The following is a 19,330-nucleotide window of genomic DNA, read 5'->3' as shown; positions in this document are numbered from 1 at the left end:
GCATATATATATATATATAGTGTAGGATTCTTGGAGTAGATCCTACAATCAAACACTTCCTATAATTACAAGTCTCTATAATAGGAAAGACTTGCAGCCCAATATCGCAATACTTCCCACATTCCTTACATCTATACATAAACTAATCAACGACCTTGTCGTAGCAGGGTTCAAAGTAAAATGTGGAGGGGCTTGTTGTCCCCTAGTTGCGAGTACATGAACAATAATGTTCGAGTCTCTGCAAATGTAAAAGAAATTACAATGATCAAACAAAGAGATACTATAGTAAATATCATATGCGACTGATCTAGCTCCCCAAGATAAATTGGCTCCTTTTTGCTTGAGGACTTCAGCTAATGTGATAAATCCGTATTCGTACATTCTTCTACTTAATCATTAAATTTCTTAATAAATGTCGTTTTTTCTAAAGAAACTTTTCTTCCAAAGTATTTTTTTTAAAAAAAATGTTAATAGTGAAGTAATTCATTTTCATACATGGTACAAAATAAAGAGAAGGGAGTGATGGGGTTGGGAACTTGGGATTGGAGTTCGCAGGACATTCATCAGTTAATTTCAAGGTGGATATTTCCATGTCTGAATTACTACACACAAACGACCAATTTAACATTGGCATAATGGTTGAAGTAGAAATGAAATCTTCTCTTTAAAATCTTTGATACCACCAAAACTTAGGGATGTCCATCTTGCCCGAAACTCGAAACCCGCCCAAAACCTGAACAAAATACCCGCACTGAACCCTGTCCAAACCTGATAAAACCCAAACCCGAACCCGAACCAAAATACATAGGGTAGGGTTTGGTCACACTCTCTAAACCCGGACCGACCTGAGCCTGACCCGATAATCTAGCCATAAACCCGTTAAAAGGGCTAAAAAACCTGAAACCAAATCCAGACCGAAATCGAACCCCAAATCCGGTTCAATTGCATACTACTAATCTTATATAAAAAGAATGAGTTAGATAAATATTTGGATTATGATCTTATTCATGTTTACAATGATGAGTTATTTAATATATTGGATTATGAAAAAATTTATGTCGAGATTTCCAATTTTTTTAATAATTGCATGTGATCATGTGTCTATAGTTCATTCCGAGTATCTATTTTTAAATCATATAAAATAATTATGTCCGAATATAGGTGATAATTACTTCCAAGTTCATTAAAAGTTTTATTTTGTTTGAATGATTGGTGGATAGCAGAAGAAATAATAAAATGTATATATATATTTAAAATAAAGATTCTTATTGTCTTATTTCTTCATTTATAGCGGGCTTTATCTTACCCGAAACCCGAATCCGAGCCCGATGGGTACCCAAAATATAGGATTAGAATAGAGTTTGGTCACACTTCTCAACAAAATACTGACTCCGAACCCGACCCGCTAAAAACCGGTATGAGTTCAAATAATCTGATACCCGTTCAAAACCCGAAAAATCGGGTTCAAACCGGGTCGGATACCCATTTGGACATCCTGCAAAACAGCTTTGCAATTGCATGATCGCTCAACAGTGTAGCCTCCCACAACATTGACCAATTAGACAGGACCCCAAGTTTTTTGGGAAGCAGAACACCGCCCCAAAAACAAGATCTAAGTAGCAGTTGGGACTTGGGTCTAATACTCTTCAAGAATAAGTTATTGCTACATATAACGTAGAAGAACTGGAGATCCTGAAGGTGCTTGAGACAATGATAGGAAAGCAAAGCAAAGACAGCGAACTCCTTATCAAAAGTAACTTTTTTTTTTTGATAAAACGATACTTTTTTTTATTTACTTACTGATTAATCGTTCAGTACAAATTCCTTGAACATCCGCTCTTATAGAGCTTAATACAAAAGCAGGTGGATGAGACCACCAGAACGAAGAGAACTCATTTAACAAGGGCTGAATCACTTCTGGTATATTATCTTGATGAGGAATTGGATTGGTCATCCAATCATCACTTGCAGCTTGTGTCGACGCATGTCGAGCAAAAGTATCAGCAACACAGTTCGCTTCTCTATAGTTCCAAACCATCCTTGTATGCCTGAATCCCTTCAATAGTTGTTTGATGTCTTCTATTAGAGCTATGACAGATGAAGGTGATTCTTCTTTCTCACCAATTATTACTTTATGAAGGAAATATGAGTCCACTTCAATGATGATGCGATCGAGTTCTAACTTGTTTGCTACCAACAATCCCATTCTAAGTGCATAACATTCCATCAATATGGCATTAGCTCGCTTGAAAGGTGTTGCAAATCCATAAATAAAACCACCATATTCATTTCGTAGTACTCCACCCGGCTCCGGTGGCCCCGGACAATCTAAGGCAGACCCATTTGTATTCAATTTCAACCACCCGCTAGGAGGAAATTGCCAAGATATTGAAATCGCTACTTTGGCTATCTCTCTCTCATGGCAAGAGAGCACTATCAAAGATCTTCATCTTAATTTGAGCATAGATTTAGCTTTGTATAGAAAATGCATTATGTTCGTGATCCTTTGACCGAATCGAAATGAATTTCTTGCTAACCAAATACACCAAAAAGACTATTGCAAATTTTTGAACCAAATCTTGGTCTACCTGATATTCCTTGCACTTGTAGATGACCTCCTCAATCCATTGTTTGAAAGTTATGAAATTTGTTCCATATATTATGGAGTGTAAGTCAAAACCAAACCATATAGCTCTTGCAAAAGGGCATCCGATGAACAAATGATGTAATGATTCTTCTTCATGTCAGCATAAAAAGCATTCTTGATCCACATGGAAATGATGCCTTAATAGGAAATCTGATGTAGGAATTACCTCTTAAAATCCTTGCCACAAGCAAGCACCTAATTTTGTATGCAACGTTACATTTCCGATATAAAAGCAAACAAAATTTTGTTGTGGTACTTTGAGGGCTCAATCCAATCTTGAAGCATCCGATAAGAAGATTTAATCAGATAGCATCCTTTATGGTGTGGAGCCCAATATCGAGTCTTGAGTTGCATCAATCTTCACCGATAGTCAAAATCCAATCAAGATATTCCATCGGCCAAGATCGCTCACTAATTGAGTATTCCATCGCCGATTGATTGGGATCAATGAAATCAAAGAACTCTATCTAAATTGCAATTGTAAGGTTTTGAATCAAAGGAAGTTCCAACGGTGTTCACGTGACCCATGCATCCAACCATGCTCGAACAGATAATCCATCTCCAATGCGCCAAGCAACACCAAAAGATAATAGATTCCTCAGATTATGCATCACTTTCCAAGCTGAAGACACTAAACTCCGACATCTTGCTCGCCAAAAATCAACATTAGGAAAATATTTGTCTTTCATGTATTTTGCCCAAAGCGAGTTTTGATGCAAAAGATCCCATGCCTTCTTACCAAGGAGTGCAAGGTTATGAATATCAAGATTTTTACCCCAAGCCCTCCCCGCACTAACTCGGGGTGCAAGCCAAATCCCATGAAAAATAATGCATTTTCCGCTCCGTTATATCATGGCCCCATAAAAAAGATCTTCTATACTTATCTAACTGGTCAATCAGTTCATATGGTAGTTTGATACATGACATAATGTGAGAAGGAAGAGCAGAAAGAACCGAGTTAATTAGAGTTAACCTTCCTCCTTTACTCAGTAAAATAGTTTTCCACTTGGCCAGTCTATCTCTGAACCTTTGCACCAAAGGTTGAAACTTATCTTGATTAGCCCGTCCGAGGACAGATGGAACACCAAGATAGCTTGGAAAAATATGAGTTGTTGGAACTTTGAAGATTTTGAACATGAGTTTTTGCAAACTTTGGATGTAAATTCTTGTGATGAATGAATTGTGACTTTGACCGATTGATTGACCGACAAATAAAGACAATACTCTTCAAGCACCTTGTTAATATCAACAGCTTGCTTCAAATCCGTTTTGCCATATATAATGATATCATCAGCATACATCAAATGTGTGAGAGGTTGACAATTCCTTGCAAGTTTGATACCATCATAGGCAGAATTTGATTGAAGCTCCAAAAGTTTTAAAGACAAAACTTCAGCACAAATTATGAACAAATAAGGTGACATTGGGTCACCTTGTCTGATTCCACGAGTAGGGCAGAAATAACCGAACGGTGATCCATTTAATATAACTGAATAGGAAACAGATTTGACACAAAACATGATTTTTCTGACAAAAGTTTCATCAAATCCAAAAGCTCTCAAGACTTTTTGGAGAAAACCCCAATCAAGTTTGTCATAAGCTTTTTGTAGGTCTAATTTGAGAGCGAAGTAATTCTGTTTCAGATTGTATTTTGATCTAATTGTGTGGAAGGCTTCATGAGTGAGGAGGGCATTATCATGGAGTGAACGATTGGGTAGAAATGCAGATTGGTGAGGGCTTATTATTTTCAAGAGAATGGGTCTCATTCGATTAACTAGGATTTTTGAAATGAGTTTGTACACTACATTAGTTAAACTTATCGGTCGGAAATGATCAGGTGAGATGGGATTCTATGTTTTGGGAATAAGGACTATATGAGTGTGGTTGATTTCTTTAGAGAAAGCTCCAGTGTTAAAAAAGTTTCTAACCAAGTCAAGTACTTTTGGTCCTACCTCATTCCAATAATTTTTGAAAAACAATACCTGAAAACCATCTGGGCCGGGAGCTTTTAATGATCCCATATGGTTTAAAGCCTCGAAGACTTCGGAATCTTGAACTGGTCTCAGTAGACATTGATTATCTTCATCAGAAACAAGCTGAGGGATAACATCAAAGTAACTTCCAGGGAGATTATCCACACTGGAGGAGAATAGATCAGAAAAGTAGTTCACAAAGCAGTTACCAATGTCCTCCCTTTGCTGGTGTGTCGTGCCGTTCGAGTCTTTAATTTGGGAAATGTTTGCCCGATGTCTTCTCTTAATCACCAAAGTACGAAAATATTTGGTGTTCATTTCTCCCAATTTCCACCAATCCTATCTTGACTTTTTATGCCAGTGCATTTCTTGGAGTTGCAGCAGATGATCATATTGGATTAAAAGCTCCTGTTCTTTCTGGATACTTGACTCTGTAGGCATAATACACATAGCATTATGTTCTTGCAGTTGCTTGAGTTGATTATCAATCTCCTTCATTTGGGTTTGTAGGTAGCCAAACTCTTTTTGATTCCATTTGAGTAGTTCCCTTCTACAAAGCGTCAAATTTCGACAAAAGGCATAAGAGCTCGAACCATAAAACTCTATTTGCATAGCAGCCTTAATCACCTCCTTACATGTAGGATCTGTTGTCCACATTGATTCAAATCTAAATGACCTTTTTAACTTTGACTTCTTAGGGTGAAGTTGGACCAGCAAAATCTTATGATCAGAATGGATTGTCGAAATATGTATAACTTGTGCCTCTGCAAAAATTGTCCTCCAAGATGGGTTGCATAAGACTCGATCTAGTCTCTGGTACATTCTGCTCAGACCTTTCTGTCCATTACACCAAGTAAATATATTCCCAACATAGCCAACATCAATGAGGCCGCAGTTATAAACCATCTCCTGGAACGCATCTATATGTGATTTTTTTGCTGGTCTACCCCCCCATCTTTCCTCATGCCACATAATTGAATTAAAATCTCCCAAACAGACCCAAGGCTTTTGAGCATTTGGTTGGAGTTGATTGAGAATACTCCATTGAGTGCGCCTTATTCTCATCTTAGTACTAGCATACACACCAGAAAAGTACCACTCCAAGCCACTTACTCCATTCAGTTCAGCATGGATGATCCATGAATCATAGTACATAATATTAACTGTTATATTGGGATCCCACAATAGCCAAAGCCCACCAGAATGCCCAACTGCTGGAATTACAAAATATCAATTTTCACCACCGAGACTCCTTATAACACCTACAGACTTATTGTAAGAAGCCAAAGTTTTAGACAAGAAAATCAATGTAGGTCTCTCCTTTCTAATATGATCCTTAAGTGCGCTAACCATCGAAGGACGACCAACACCTCGACAGTTCCAGCTGATGATACTCATGACTCCTGGAGGCCTGCTGCTGGTCAGATAAAACAAGCCTCTGTTCTTCTTTTCTTACCAGAAGTTGATGCTTGAGTAGAGTTTCCTTCTAAAGAAAGGTGAAACACACGTCCTACTAATTCTCTGAATGAGCCTCCAATACTGTAAAAAAAATTCCTTTACAAAACACTCTATCACTCAATTCAGTCCATCCTGTCATTGCAACACACTCAAAAACCAACACCTTCAACCAAGAATCAAGACTTTAAACCAATCATGCAATATTTAAACAACTGCTAATAAATTGTCCGATCGGATGAAAGCAACAACCAGAAAAAACAGGATCTTCGACCGATTTAAGCTACCAATATCATATCAATCAAATCCCAACCTATAACATAGAGTCCTCAAAATAACAACCTCTTTGCCTCGCCTGAAAATTCGAAGTAAATGACATCAGATAGCTAGTTAAACTCGCCGGAAATCCATGAAATCACTGTTACCACCGTTCACCAGCAATCACCACATAGAACTAAACCACAGTTTGCCCAAACATCCAGTCAGATTGATTCTCACTCGGTAAAACTGGATTAGTGTGGACATAGAGATGATGTTGAATGGAGGGAAAAGACTGAAATAGAGGGGCATTAAACCTCAAAATCCATGATCAGGTGGAGAGAATGGGAGAGGAGACTAGGTCTGTTTTGGTGGAGAGAATGTGCGGCTCAAGACAATTGGGACCCTAAGCAAAATTAAAATAGGAGGTCTTCTACGGTTAATACCAAAAAAATTTATTAATTTTTATAAAGAGAGAAGACGAATAAAGTAACTTGTGAATGGTTCTGAATCCTCATGGAGAAAGTCAGAACAACAAATTCAAGTATACACTCACCTAAGTAATAAAACTAAACTAAAATAAAATAGTCCAATCGGACTTAGAGTTACTGTCAAAAAGTGGTGTGTTGAAGTAACTAGCAAACAATATTATCAAAAACCCAGGTTATCCTGGGATATGGCAGTAGGCTTTCCTCTGGCATGCTTCACCTTCATCATCAAAAGATATGCAAATCGGATAAAGTTTCCAAGGCAGTATAGAGGAACGAGTAACAACTTTATGGTGTGCATAACGTATGATATTAATTTGTTTAGCATCATCTTCTTCCAGATTCGATCTACTTTGTGCTAATCACCGATAAAACCTGCAAGAAGGAAACTAATCCATCAAAATATGAACACAGTGTGCTATTCATCCTTCAAAGTAAAATTCTTAAAATTGGTTTTTAATCACAAAAGTAGAAGTACAAGGTTAGTACCTTCTCAGTGAACTTGTGGAAGCCCTCTAATTCCATGACTTTATCAAGTTCCTGGTAAAATGAGATCAGAGTTGTTAGGAAAGAATTGCAGACACTCTCGGGTGGTCAGTCAGGTTCTGTCATATTGATCTTCATGAGCCAATATGAACCTCCAAAACCAAAGTTGAAGACAATAAAAATTCTTTTACTAAAAGTTAAATACTAACATTGTCTCAAGTCATTTGAAGAATCAATCTTGCATATGAGCTTTTGAATATCTTCATCCTTCAAGGAATTACTTAATTTCAGTAGACAGCTTTGCAGTGTGAAAATCAGCAGTGAGAAACCTTTTGGAACTGATTTGATATTAAGAATCTTGAAGAAGTTTAGTAAAGAGTCGATGTACAGAGACCCATTGAAACAAATCTCTCGTAGGATTCGTCCTACACAAAATGTTCTTGAGGAGATAACAGATTAGGCCTTAACTGAGTAAGATCCTCTCATCAAGATTTAAGAAATGGGGGAGAGGGGTTTAAGCAGGACTGCATGCCTTCCCATTTGCCTAGGTCTTATGAAATACCTTGACTTTGACAGGTATTGAGCTAAAGATGGATGACAAATTCCCAATCCTAGGTTTTATCGTTTTTAATTTCTATCTTCCCCTCTCGTAGCCACGATATTACTACAGATATCAACTCACCTTAACTCACCCTATTCTGACATATAACTGTTACAGGACTTGGAAAAGTAAACATCAACGATGCTAATTGAAATTAGAACAAAATGGAATATATTAACAAGTCCACCTATTGACTCCAGTCGATTATTTTGAAGTAGATGACCTGGTTCATCTACCCGGAGCACTTTTTCTGGAAGCGAAGTGGGACCTGTACCAATGAATTAGAACAATAAATCAGAGCACGAGTTTGGTTATAGATAACTAAATTGAATCAAAATCTCAAACCAGAAATATCTTTCCTTTGGTAAAACAATTCTTGGATTGTTCCCTCAAAAATAAATTTCAAAAAGACAAACTAAAGAGGACAACTCACATCCTCTTCAATTCTACAATGTTTCCCATAAAACAAAAGAAGGAATAGCCTATGATTAAATCCAAGGGTGATCTAGGTCACAAATCCATCCTTGACAGGGTCCCAACTCCCAACACAAGATCACAGATGGGAAAACAACATACGTGCTCTGGCCAAAAAACCAACGATTGAACTCATCAAGAGATCAAGGGTAAGCCTTTAGGTAATCTCAGTTTCCTTTAAAAGCTTTTATGAAAAAGATCATATCGATTTTTTTCTTTTTATCAGGAAAAAGATGAGATCATAACGAAATGAAAGGTAGAAAATCACAAAGATTGCTTCCCCCTACATAGCTCATTGGTAGCAACCATTCTACATATAACACTCTGTTGGTTGGACATACCTCTATGGTCTCCTCCGCACATTCTTACAGAAAATCATAAACCAGTCATCCTACTTTATGGAACAAGCAAAAGAGTACTAATATCTACTGAACTGGAAATACATCAATGTCGAATATATTAACTCGGTATCAAAATGGCATTCTTCATTCATGATTGCATATTTGCATAGATATCACATAGAAACTGTAGAATATCAAAGCACTAAAATACAAACTTTATAATAAGAAGTCTTACTTGGTTTTTTTTCCTCAAAAGGAACTGGCTTCTCACAAGGTATTTCTGCACCATATAAATATTCACAAACTTAATATTCCAAACAATACAATTAGCTAAAATCCCGACATCAAGAAAATAAATTTCCCATACCTTTGTGTTTCTTGAAGCAAGGCAAAGAACAACTGCAAAACAAACAGAACAAGGAGAGGGACTGATTAAAAACTAAACATGATTCATGAAATTTTAAGTTAATAAGTTTTCAAACTTACTAAGGAGTGAAGCATGTTGGGCACTTGTATTTGGACTGTGTTTCTTTGCATACTTCACATTTTCGAGGACCCATCTCTGTTGCGTTGTTTTCTGCTTGACAAACTTTTCTAGTTCAATCTTCAAAGTTCAAACTCGGTTCAGTTCGTTGCAGGACCATTGGCAATCTGTTATACATATATATATATATATATATATATATATATATATATATATATATATATATATATATATATGTATAACAGTAATGTTTAGATGAATTATGCGGTTTTATGAGGTATCGGAACATACCTCATAAAACCGCGTGATTGAATATTGAAGTAGTAGTGAACATTATTGCTCATGTACTCGCAGCTAGGGGACAACAAGTCCCTCCACATTTTACTTTGAACCCTGCTACGGCAAGGTCGTTGATTAGTTTATGTATGGATGTAAGGAATGTAGGAAGTATTGCGATATTGGGCTGCAAGTCTCTCCTATTCTAGAGACTTGTAATTATAGTAAGTGTTTGATTGTAGGATCTACTCCAAGGATCCTACACTATATATGTATGTGTTCTCAGTGTAATATTAGAATGAATGAATAAATAAAACCCCCTAATCTTTAACAAGGTATCAAAGCCAGGTTCTAAAACTCCTAGCCGCACTCTTGAATCAGTGTCGGTAGGGTTTGATTACCAATATCCCACCACCACCACCGCACATCCTAACCAATCGAATTCCTATATGGTTCGTCATGGCAAAGAATGACACCGAATCATCAAACACCAAATCCATTATTGTTCAATCCGAAGGGTTGGAATTCAATGCAGGAATCACCCTCACGGAATCAAACTACGATTTATGGTCTCAAATCATTGAGATGCATATCGCAAAACGTGAAAAACTCTCGTATATTCGTGGCAACACAAAGCAGCTCGTATATTCCTATATGCATGACATGATTGAAATGTTTTTCAGTATAAGAATAGTTCACCTAATTGTAAATTGCATGTGAAGTTACTAGGACAGATCAAGCTAAAACAAATTACAAAATTAAAGTCAAATAAAATATAATCAAAATAAGGAGATAGAAGAATACCTTGATGAAGGGGATAGTGAAGGATTTCTAAGTTTATAGAACTGATGGTACTTTGCAGTGGTCGTTTTACCTATAGGAAATAACAAAAGTGTACGTTATATTAAAACGATACCCTAAAACTTATCATAGAAGACAACATGACGAAACAACCTAATTAGGTGGCTGCACTAGGCTACTCAAGGACAAAATCAATACGATATGATTTTGACAACATCAAGACATATACATATTGTATGATACTCGTGAGAGAGAAAGGAGAGGGACAAATAAATGCATCCCCATTTGACCAGAACTCGGGAGAAGCTTCAGTAGCCTCATCAAACTGGTGTGTGAAGAGGATGAGACCTAGTGCTTGAATAGTAGTGGAAGAAGATAGTTCTTTGTTTATGTTTTGGTAACTAGTAACTAAAATTCCAAGCCAGGCTTAAGTTATTCTGAATACTGAAAAGAGACTGAGTAGCTTTTGATATAAAAGTACTAACCAACAAGCGAAGATCCAATGTGGCAAAAGAAGCGAGAGAGCTTCTAAGAATTGGACTGGAATCTGAACATTCAAATCCACAACCAAATCAAGTAGAAGATCAGGTGGCAGTGTTCCTAAAATATGTAACTACATCATGAATGAGTTAACAACTTGTATAAAATTAAGTGGAATTGAAAGGTGCTAGCATGATCTAAAGTTAAGTGATAAAAACTAGACAAGTGCCGCGTCGCATGATCGTAAACCATTGTTTGTAATTATTAATTTTCAAAAACAGTAAAAGCATAAAAACTATAGCCCTTAAGGAACTTTCATCAGATAGACTGTGAGCATATGAAACAACCAAGACCAAAGAAACAAATCTAAAAAAAGATAAATCATAGTAGTGTGACATCAAGAACTAGTCCACCACACCACTGTGTTCTTTGTCAACCCCTGAACAACAGACTTTCCATGGTTCTTATAAGCAAATTTTATCAACTTATTATTAAACAAAGCACGAACTCTATCAACACCCAACTTTTTCTAGCAAAACAATTCAAGCAATTCTAAAATCAAATCACCCAATTGTTCGCCTAACTCATCATAAAACCTACTGACTCAACCAATCCATGTATAATATGATGGCTACAAACAAAATGGAAATTAAACCAAAGCATACCCTTACTTTATGATTGGAAGCGATATTTCACATCATCAAACATCAATTCAAGATAAATTAGTGGCAGGGATTAGGTGTGTTAAATCAAGTAACCACCTTTGGAAAATTAAAACCATATTTCAAAAAATTGATACCCTAGAATGTATTACCTTGGCAAAAGGAGGAGGGAAGGAGAAACGGGAGGAAGAAAAAAGAATAGAAGATGTGTAGATGACAACTTACCCCGATCAAGAATTCTTTTTCCCTCACGTGTGCGAGATGAGCGTGATAGTGAAAATGGTCCCGCTTATAATTTACAAATGGTTGTATAAGTGTTACTAATCAGAATTTTGAAATGTTGCAAAATCACTCAAATAGAGCAAAACATCCCACCGCCGAGTTTAAAGGGTGTTGCGCCGAGTTTAAAGGGTGTTGCTATTCTCTAGGTGGAAAAAAAAATAGAGTTCGGATGAAACTTGTTCAGATTCTCTAGGTGGAAAAATTATGTGTGCTACTGATAAGAAATGTTGCAAAATCACCAAAATGGTTGGTTTAAGGTTTACTACTATTGGTGTTAGTGTTGCTATTTCTATGGGGACTAGAGGAATGTGTTATAGTTTACAATCTCGTGATTTGATTGCGGAAGTGTTGAAACTGTTAGAGCATTTGCAATGCAGGTGATAGTTTTCCCCCCTCTATCACCGCCACCTCCTCACTTTTCACCCCCCTTTTCACCAACCCGGTGATAAACAAGGTGAAGCTGTGCAATGTAAAGGTGATAAAAAATATCTCGGACGGGATGTTAGATTCCGTCTGGAGTTTTTTTATACGAGACGGAATGTAACATCCCATCTGATATTTTATAACGAGACGGGATGTAACATCCCGTCTGATGGCTCAATACCAACAGACGCGAACATGCTCCATTTTCACTTCCTTTCTAGCCAAAATTCCGGTTTTGAAGCCTCCATTAACAACCTTTTCATACAAAATTCCATTCATAATGACTTCTCAACCCCCCAATCCATCCCCACCAACCTCACCACATGAAGAGCATTCCCGATGGTTTGGAAATGTTAAAATTTCCAAAAAAATGGGCAAAAAGGATGGCCGTCGATTAACGCTGTTTTGTGGGTGAGGAGGACTGAATTGAACTTGGGTTCAATTTTCCACCGCGTTAATGAAAATCGAGGAACACCCACCATTAGCAAGTACATCGGTCCGACACGTAGCAAATCGAGTGGGCGGAGTCTCAAAATAAGTTTTTTGATTTTTTTTTATGTTAATTATTATTATTTATGTTAATTTATATCAAGTTTGTTGTTGTGTAATTAGTTTGAATTTGTCGCATTGTTTTAAAAAAAAATATTTGTAATTATATCGTATTGCGTGCGTGTTTGTTGAATGTATGAAGTACACTTATGGAAAGTGCGTTGTGCACTTTCAAATGTTGTGTCGTGGTGGCGTTGTATGAAATAAAAAACGGATCCTAATTTTGTCACGGTTACCGACATTATATCCGCCACACCATTTGGGAGCTTTTGAATTCTAATTTGGGACAAAATGATCAAAGCGCCGTTGTTTGGGATAGTTGAGCGGTGGTGGCAAACTACCCACACATTCCATTTCCCATGGGGTGAGCTTGGGATTACCCTCTTGATTTCACAATGCTCACGGGTATCCCAATTGGTTATGGAGATGCCGTTCCTTTTGATGAAACTTTGGAGGTTTTACTACGGCGATGAAGTTTCTTTGAAGGTTTTGATTTGGTTGAAGATGATGAGCAAGACGAAGTTTTGAGATTATCGGTGAAAGCGGTTTAAGGGAGGAGCTATAAATATGAGTTGGTTTACTTGAGATATTTGAATAGACTCGAGGAGAAGCCGAAAAGACTATCATATTGGTGAGGAGTCGATCCACGGTATGTACGTGCCTTCCTCTTCTACTTTGTTGGTGCGGTATTATTTGGATATCTTTGATAGTTATTTATGTATCGGGTGGATGGCGTGTCTCGGGCATTAGAGAGGATGTGGGATTATGGTAGGGTCAATCCATCTTGGCATACTTTTACGCCGGCTAGACCTCAGTTGAGACGAAAGCCGCTAAAAGGCAATTTGTGCGGCTTTGTTTGGATTATACCGATAAGTCTTATTTATTAAGTTATTGTTTCATTTCATTTATTTATCTAATTATTAATGTTGACATGTTTATATATATATTGATATTGTATTTTATCTATTGATGGCGATTGGGTGGTATGAACATTTTAGGTGTGATGCATCCCCGTGTTGAAGAGGTTGGAAGAGGATGAGACTCATGACCTGATTCCACGTATTCAAGCATGGGGGCTTCATCGTGGCCCGAGGGGGTATGGGGACCTATCACATAATATTCATAACACTCGTCGTGATTGAGCTTTTAGGAGCTACCCGACCGAAAGTGGCAACCCCGGTCGAGAGTCCTTCATCTTTCGGACCCCTTATGCGGATATTCCGGATGTTCCGTAGAACACCGATCTTGTAGACTATCATATATGTGTCATAGAGCAAGATTTCTTTCTCGTTGGCCGAATGATACTTATAGGGTCGATCCAACGCATGGTACCTTGGGGGACGGATGTTGGCGGCAAGTATCCGGAGAGATTGTTATACCTTACCCACCACCTATAGATATGATGACCTCGATATTCTTCCTGCCGTTCTTTCACACCATAGAGCAAACCTAAATGAGTGGCCGGGCGCATCGACTTTTCAGTTTTACGGCGACTATGACTTATATTGGAAGAGGGTTGGTCGAGGTCTCTTGCTAGGTGCATTATACCGGGGCACCAATTTTGAAGGGTTACTTCGGAGCATTGAGGCCCGACATTCATTTCCCCCGGGAGGAGTGGAGTTGCCACGATCCCGCGACCGGGGTGTTTCATGATATTCGGATGCATGAAAGAACTCCACGGATATTTGATGATGATGACCTTTGGCACCTGGAGCATGATTACTTCTCGGGACAAGATATGAGAATACCTATTCCACCGGTAGATGCCGCAGATTGGTAGCAGATTTGTCGATCTGATTCGGCGATTAGCGAGGTTAGTATGATTTGAATTTATTCATGATTTCTTATTATTAGTATTCACTATAACCCCAACATGCATTTGTTTTGTTAAATAGGATGAAGTAAGGTCGGAGCTCCTTAACTTCAGACTCTACCGGTTATGCCATCGTGAGTCCTTCATGGAGTCTTCGTCGCCGCAGTTTTGAGTACTTACAAGAAGAGCGTGTCGAACTTTGCGGCTTTAGAGGCGTGTGCAAGAGTTGGAGAATCTTTGGAAGTGGAGTACCTCAAGCTCAACCTCAACCAGAGGCGACAACGACGTAGGGGGGAGAGCTCTTCGTTCGAATCGAGCCTTCGTAGGGGGGGGAGGTCTCGATGAGATATTTTTTGTAGTTTGTAATAACTGTGCGCCATTACTTGTCTTATGGCGTTTGGGATTGTTGTTTGTAATGAATTTTTGATTAGCATGTTTTTCTTTGATGAGTTTTGGATATGAATATGTCATTAAACAAAGGAGGTTATGTCCAATTTTTTTTAGAAATTATAAGTTAGTTTTTTTACTGAGTTTCTGTGTTAGCCCTGGGTGTTGTTCATTATTGTTGTTTGTCTTATTTATTATTTTCAAAGTATATTAGCAGGTTTTGGATATGAATATGTCAATAAAACAAATGAGGTTATGGCAAAAAAAAATTAAAATTTTATAAGTTTGTATGTTTCCAAAAATGGAACATTCGTTTCACTCATTTCACATTCGTTTCACTCATTTCCTGTCTTTGTTGAAACAGAAAATTTTGAGTTTGGAATATCACTTTCGTTTTTGCGGTGGTTTTGGTTCGACAAGTTAAGCGACAGAAATAGTGTATGGGGATACCGAGAGGCGAATGTAACATCCCGTGCGGTTTTTAGACCGAGGCGGAATGTAACGCCCCACAGTTTGTTAAGCCCTCCTCATTTGCACATTTTACTATTCCAAACAATGGAATAATGGATGGGGATGGTGGCCCATTTGGAATTATTGAGGGTACATTTGGATAGACATTTGGATACAATGTGTTTGTCACTTGGAGAGTGAACAAAAATCTAATAAAATGTGTTGTCAATTGGTAAGTGGACCAAAATCGGAAGTATCACATGTGACCTTATCATATGTGACCTTACCTTTCATATTTAGTTTTACTCTTCTTTCTTTTAGATCAAACAAACAACACAACCATCTTCTTCCCCACAACCAAGCTAAAAATAGGAAAAATGTCTAGAGAATAAAGAATTGCATATAACCAAAGGTTATGGGGGAGGATCTAGTAGTAATAGTTAGCCTCTTACGGTTTCACGGGTCGATCTTCACGGTATACGAAGATGACTACATGGAAAGAGTAAGAGATGAGCATAATAATATGATGAGGCCGAAGGAGGAGGAGGATGTTGCGGTTATTATCCACTTCTTTGGGGCATTAATGACTCAGCGACCATTGAAATTGAAGATGTGGATCTGAGAAACGCGGTGGATCGTGAAGGCGGCGAGAGTACCGCGTTTAGAGATGGTGGTGATTTTAGTAAAACAAAAGATAATGAGGGATTACTTCACAACACCTTGTAGGTGGCGTCTCATAAGTTTAGGCGAAGGTCTGGGGATGACAAGAGAGCTTTTATGTATATGTTGCATATTGTTGCATCATTCGACGACTTTAAAGACAAGGTGGATGGATTGGATTGGCAAGCAATTTACAAGGTTACAAAAGGGACTAGGCTGCGGTTTGCACAATTAGCAACCGGTTGTTCTTATGATTCAACGGATGAGTATTTACAAATTGGATATTCCACAAAAAATGTATCTATGAAGCGTTGGTGCAAGGCAATTATCACGGCGCTTGAGGAAGAGTACTTGAGGCGACCAACCGAGAAGGCATTAATTGCTAGGATATTAGCTAAAAATGCGACAAGGGTTTTCCATGAATGCTTGGATCAATCGACTGTATGCACCGGGGTGTGGAAGAATTGCCCAAGTGGATGGGTTTTGGAACACATGTAGGGTACAAGAAGGAACCAACTTTGATACTTGAAGCCGTTCTTGCGACAAACATTGTTGGATCGGCATTGCTTCTTCGCCTACCGAGGGTTAGCATAATGACATTAACGCGTGCTTTATCGTTCTCATGTTTTGAATCATTAGAGCAAGGTGAGGTTCTCTTTTGCATTTAATGTGAATGGTAATGACTATGATATGGGATATTATATTCTTTGATGGTATTTACCCAAAATGGGGCACATTTGTTCAAGCCATTAGTTATCCAAGAAATAAGCATGAAAATATCTTTACTCAACGTCAAAAGCCGCAAGAAAGGATGTTGAAAGGGCGTTTGGAGTTTTGCGAGTGCACGATGACATATTGTTAAGGCTTCGTTGTCATAGTGTTGTTGTTCTTGGAGATATAATGAAGGCATGCATTATAATGCATAATATGATTGTTGAGAATGAGCGTGAAAGTGGAGTTTGGAATTGGAAAGGTCGGAGGAAAGAAACAATACCCGCTCTTTTTCAGGGAAGATGATGGTTTTCATTTTGTCTATCGGATGATTGAAGCAAGAAATAAGATCAGAAATGAAGTTACACATACTAATCTTCAAAAGGACTTAGTTGAACATGTTTTTAATTGGACTGGCATTGAAGAAACAGCAGATCCGATACCAATTTATGATCCAAATTGGTCGGATCCAGATGAGGGAGAAGGAGGCGAAAATTAAAATGGAAATGAAAGTGTATTTCCTATGTATTTCCTATGTATTTCATATGTATTTCCTATGTATTTCCTAACGTGAACTATTAAGTTCCAACGTATTTTTTTATGTATTTCCTAATGTATTTCCTATGTAGTTCCAACGTATTTAATGAGTTGTGTTTTAATGAACTATATTACAATGTATTTTAATTTTATTGGTAATTGTATTTCTATGAAAATAATTATATTTGACAGAACATACATAGTGCATTAATTTAAAAAAAAAACAGTTAGATAAAAATACATAGTTCATTAATTAAAAATACAATAAAATTAAAATACATAGTGCATTAATTAAAAATACAGTGAAATTAAAATACATAGTGCATTAATTAAAATACATAGTGCTTTAATTAAAATAAAATACTAGATAATTAAAATACATAAGCTTAGTTAGAGCTAGAACCACCTCTAGCCCTTCCCCATTCAGCATGTATTTCAGCTTGTTGTTGCTCGATTATAAAAGCGGTATCGGGATGGAGGACACTTGTATCGGTCGCTAAAATCTTAGCTTCATATTGCATCTTTTGAAGCCAATTTTTTTCCAATTGAACCTGATTTTTTTCTGCTTGAATCCGATTTTTTTCTTCTCTTGCCATCACAGTTCTTTGACCATATGCAAGTTCCCTTTCCCTAAGTTCTAAGCATTTTTGTGTTTCATTTGCATCATGTGAAAATGTATCCTCTAAACGTGTAAAGTAACCCTCCAACATACCAATTGATTTTTCTTGGTTCCTTTTGGACTTGGCTTTCTTCGATCCAAGGGGGCGCTCCATTTCTTTTGGACGCTCTATTTCTTGAGAACCCTCCAATTCAACTCCACCAACACTTGGTGAATTAGAAGTTGAATCTTCACCATCATTTTTGCGACCTTTTTCCCTTTTGTGGAAGCTTGATCTTGCCTCAAAAACGCGTTACTCCACTTTGGATTATCCTTAAGTATAACGCGTAACAATGATCAAGTGAAAAAGCCGATTTTTCTTGTAGTTGTTACGCGTCATCCTTGCCTCGGACAACTAAAAAAAATGGTAATTAGACTAAAATAATCACTAGGACTAAGATAATTAAACTGCAATAATAATTAGACTAAGATAATAATTAGACTAAGACTAAAATGGAAATAATAAATACACTAAGATAATTAGACGAAGACGGAAATAATTAGACTAAGACTAAGATAATCAATAAATTCCAAATTGACAACGTTGTAATTACCCGGCTTTGTATTGTTGTACCACTTGCATGTCGAGCCTCCACCGCATTCACAATTGCAACAAATTTGTTCATCATTTTTGAAATATATTTCCACCTATTGCTAATTGAATCGGGAGACCTATCCGACCCACGCTTGATTGAACTTCGTTTGTTACACGATTCCAAAATCCTTTTGCATTTTGGAAAGCACCAACAATGGAGTCTTCACTAATTTTTATCCAAGCAAGACATAGAGCTTGATCATCGGACATGCTAAAGTGAGCTTTCGCTTTTGCTTGAGTGCTACCACTTGCTTGAGATGCTTGAGTTGATGCCATTTGATATTTGGTTTTTTTAAGAACTGATTTTAAAGAAGAAGAAATATGATATATGATTGTTGGAAGTGTGAGTTGAAATAAAGCAAATGTTGTATATATACCAAAGTTTTTTATTTTGACCGTTTTTTTACGGTTCTGACTTTTTGACCGTTGGTACAGTAGCCATTAGGACTCCGGACGGGATGTTGGATTCCGTATGGTGAGTTTTGTAATCCAGACGAAATCCAACATCCCGTCCGAAGTTAACAATTCAGTGATAAACTCGGTGGAAGGTTTCACCTTGTTTTGAACTCGGGAAAACTATCACCGAGTTTATCACCCAGCATTGCACAGCACTTTTGGAGGAAAGTAGGTGATAGTTATCACTTCCCCCCCTCTATCACCTGCATTGCAAATGCTCTTATGGCTGCTCAGTGGTATGATGGGAATATTTCTATTCGTGGTTGTGATAAAAATGTATGTTACTTCACCCTCTTTTGTTGATATTTATTTTATTTTTAATTGGGTTTTCCATGTGTGTGTTTTCAGATGCCAGGTGTAATTATGGCAATGGGCTGACTTAA

The 19,330-nt window shown here is 37.5% G+C and overlaps 1 protein-coding gene across 31 annotated transcripts; it reads right to left on the bottom strand.

Annotated features, from left to right (window-relative positions):
• Nucleotides 1-1,716: 1,716 nt before the first annotated feature.
• On the bottom strand, nt 1,717-19,246 carry LOC147472843 (uncharacterized). Of its 31 annotated transcripts, none has more exons than XM_086588165.1 (12): nt 19,166-19,246; nt 11,652-12,062; nt 10,770-10,884; nt 10,288-10,357; nt 9,210-9,374; nt 9,091-9,122; nt 8,959-9,003; nt 8,096-8,176; nt 7,517-7,605; nt 7,311-7,361; nt 6,828-7,196; nt 1,717-1,757 (listed from the first exon to the last, which is right to left on the bottom strand). In XM_086588165.1, the coding sequence occupies exons 5-9, from the start codon at nt 9,281-9,283 to the stop codon at nt 7,595-7,597; spliced, it is 243 nt and encodes an 80-aa protein (XP_086444291.1). In that variant the 5' UTR covers nt 9,284-9,374; nt 10,288-10,357; nt 10,770-10,884; nt 11,652-12,062; nt 19,166-19,246; the 3' UTR covers nt 1,717-1,757; nt 6,828-7,196; nt 7,311-7,361; nt 7,517-7,594. The 31 variants fall into 31 exon arrangements, with proteins under 31 accessions (XP_086444291.1, XP_086444296.1, XP_086444290.1 ...); XM_086588170.1 differs by having other exon boundaries at nt 10,770-10,831; nt 19,166-19,228; XM_086588164.1 differs by having other exon boundaries at nt 10,770-10,897; nt 19,166-19,212.
• Nucleotides 19,247-19,330: the final 84 nt, after the last annotated feature.

The sequence above is a fragment of the Coptis chinensis genome, unplaced genomic scaffold (genome assembly GCF_015680905.1).
Source record: "Coptis chinensis isolate HL-2020 unplaced genomic scaffold, ASM1568090v1 utg724_pilon_pilon, whole genome shotgun sequence".
NCBI classification, from domain to species: Eukaryota; Viridiplantae; Streptophyta; class Magnoliopsida; order Ranunculales; family Ranunculaceae; genus Coptis; species Coptis chinensis.
The sequence above is the reverse complement of the archived record's forward strand: the minus strand, read 5'-3'. Positions and strand labels throughout refer to the sequence as shown.

What these genes read in the sequence shown, in the direction of transcription:
- LOC147472843 (XM_086588151.1), bottom strand. Translation starts at nt 9,283, where the DNA reads ATGGGTCCTCGAAAATGTGAAGTATGCAAAGAAACACAGTCCAAATAC. An exon ending in CCAACATGCTTCACTCCTTA is followed by an intron (nt 9,123 to 9,209) that starts GTAAGTTTGAAA and finishes TTTGTTTTGCAG; the next exon opens with TTGTTCTTTGCCTTGCTTCA. An exon ending in TTTTGAGGAAAAAAAACCAA is followed by an intron (nt 8,177 to 8,958) that starts GTAAGACTTCTT and finishes TCATTGGTACAG; the next exon opens with GTCCCACTTCGCTTCCAGAA.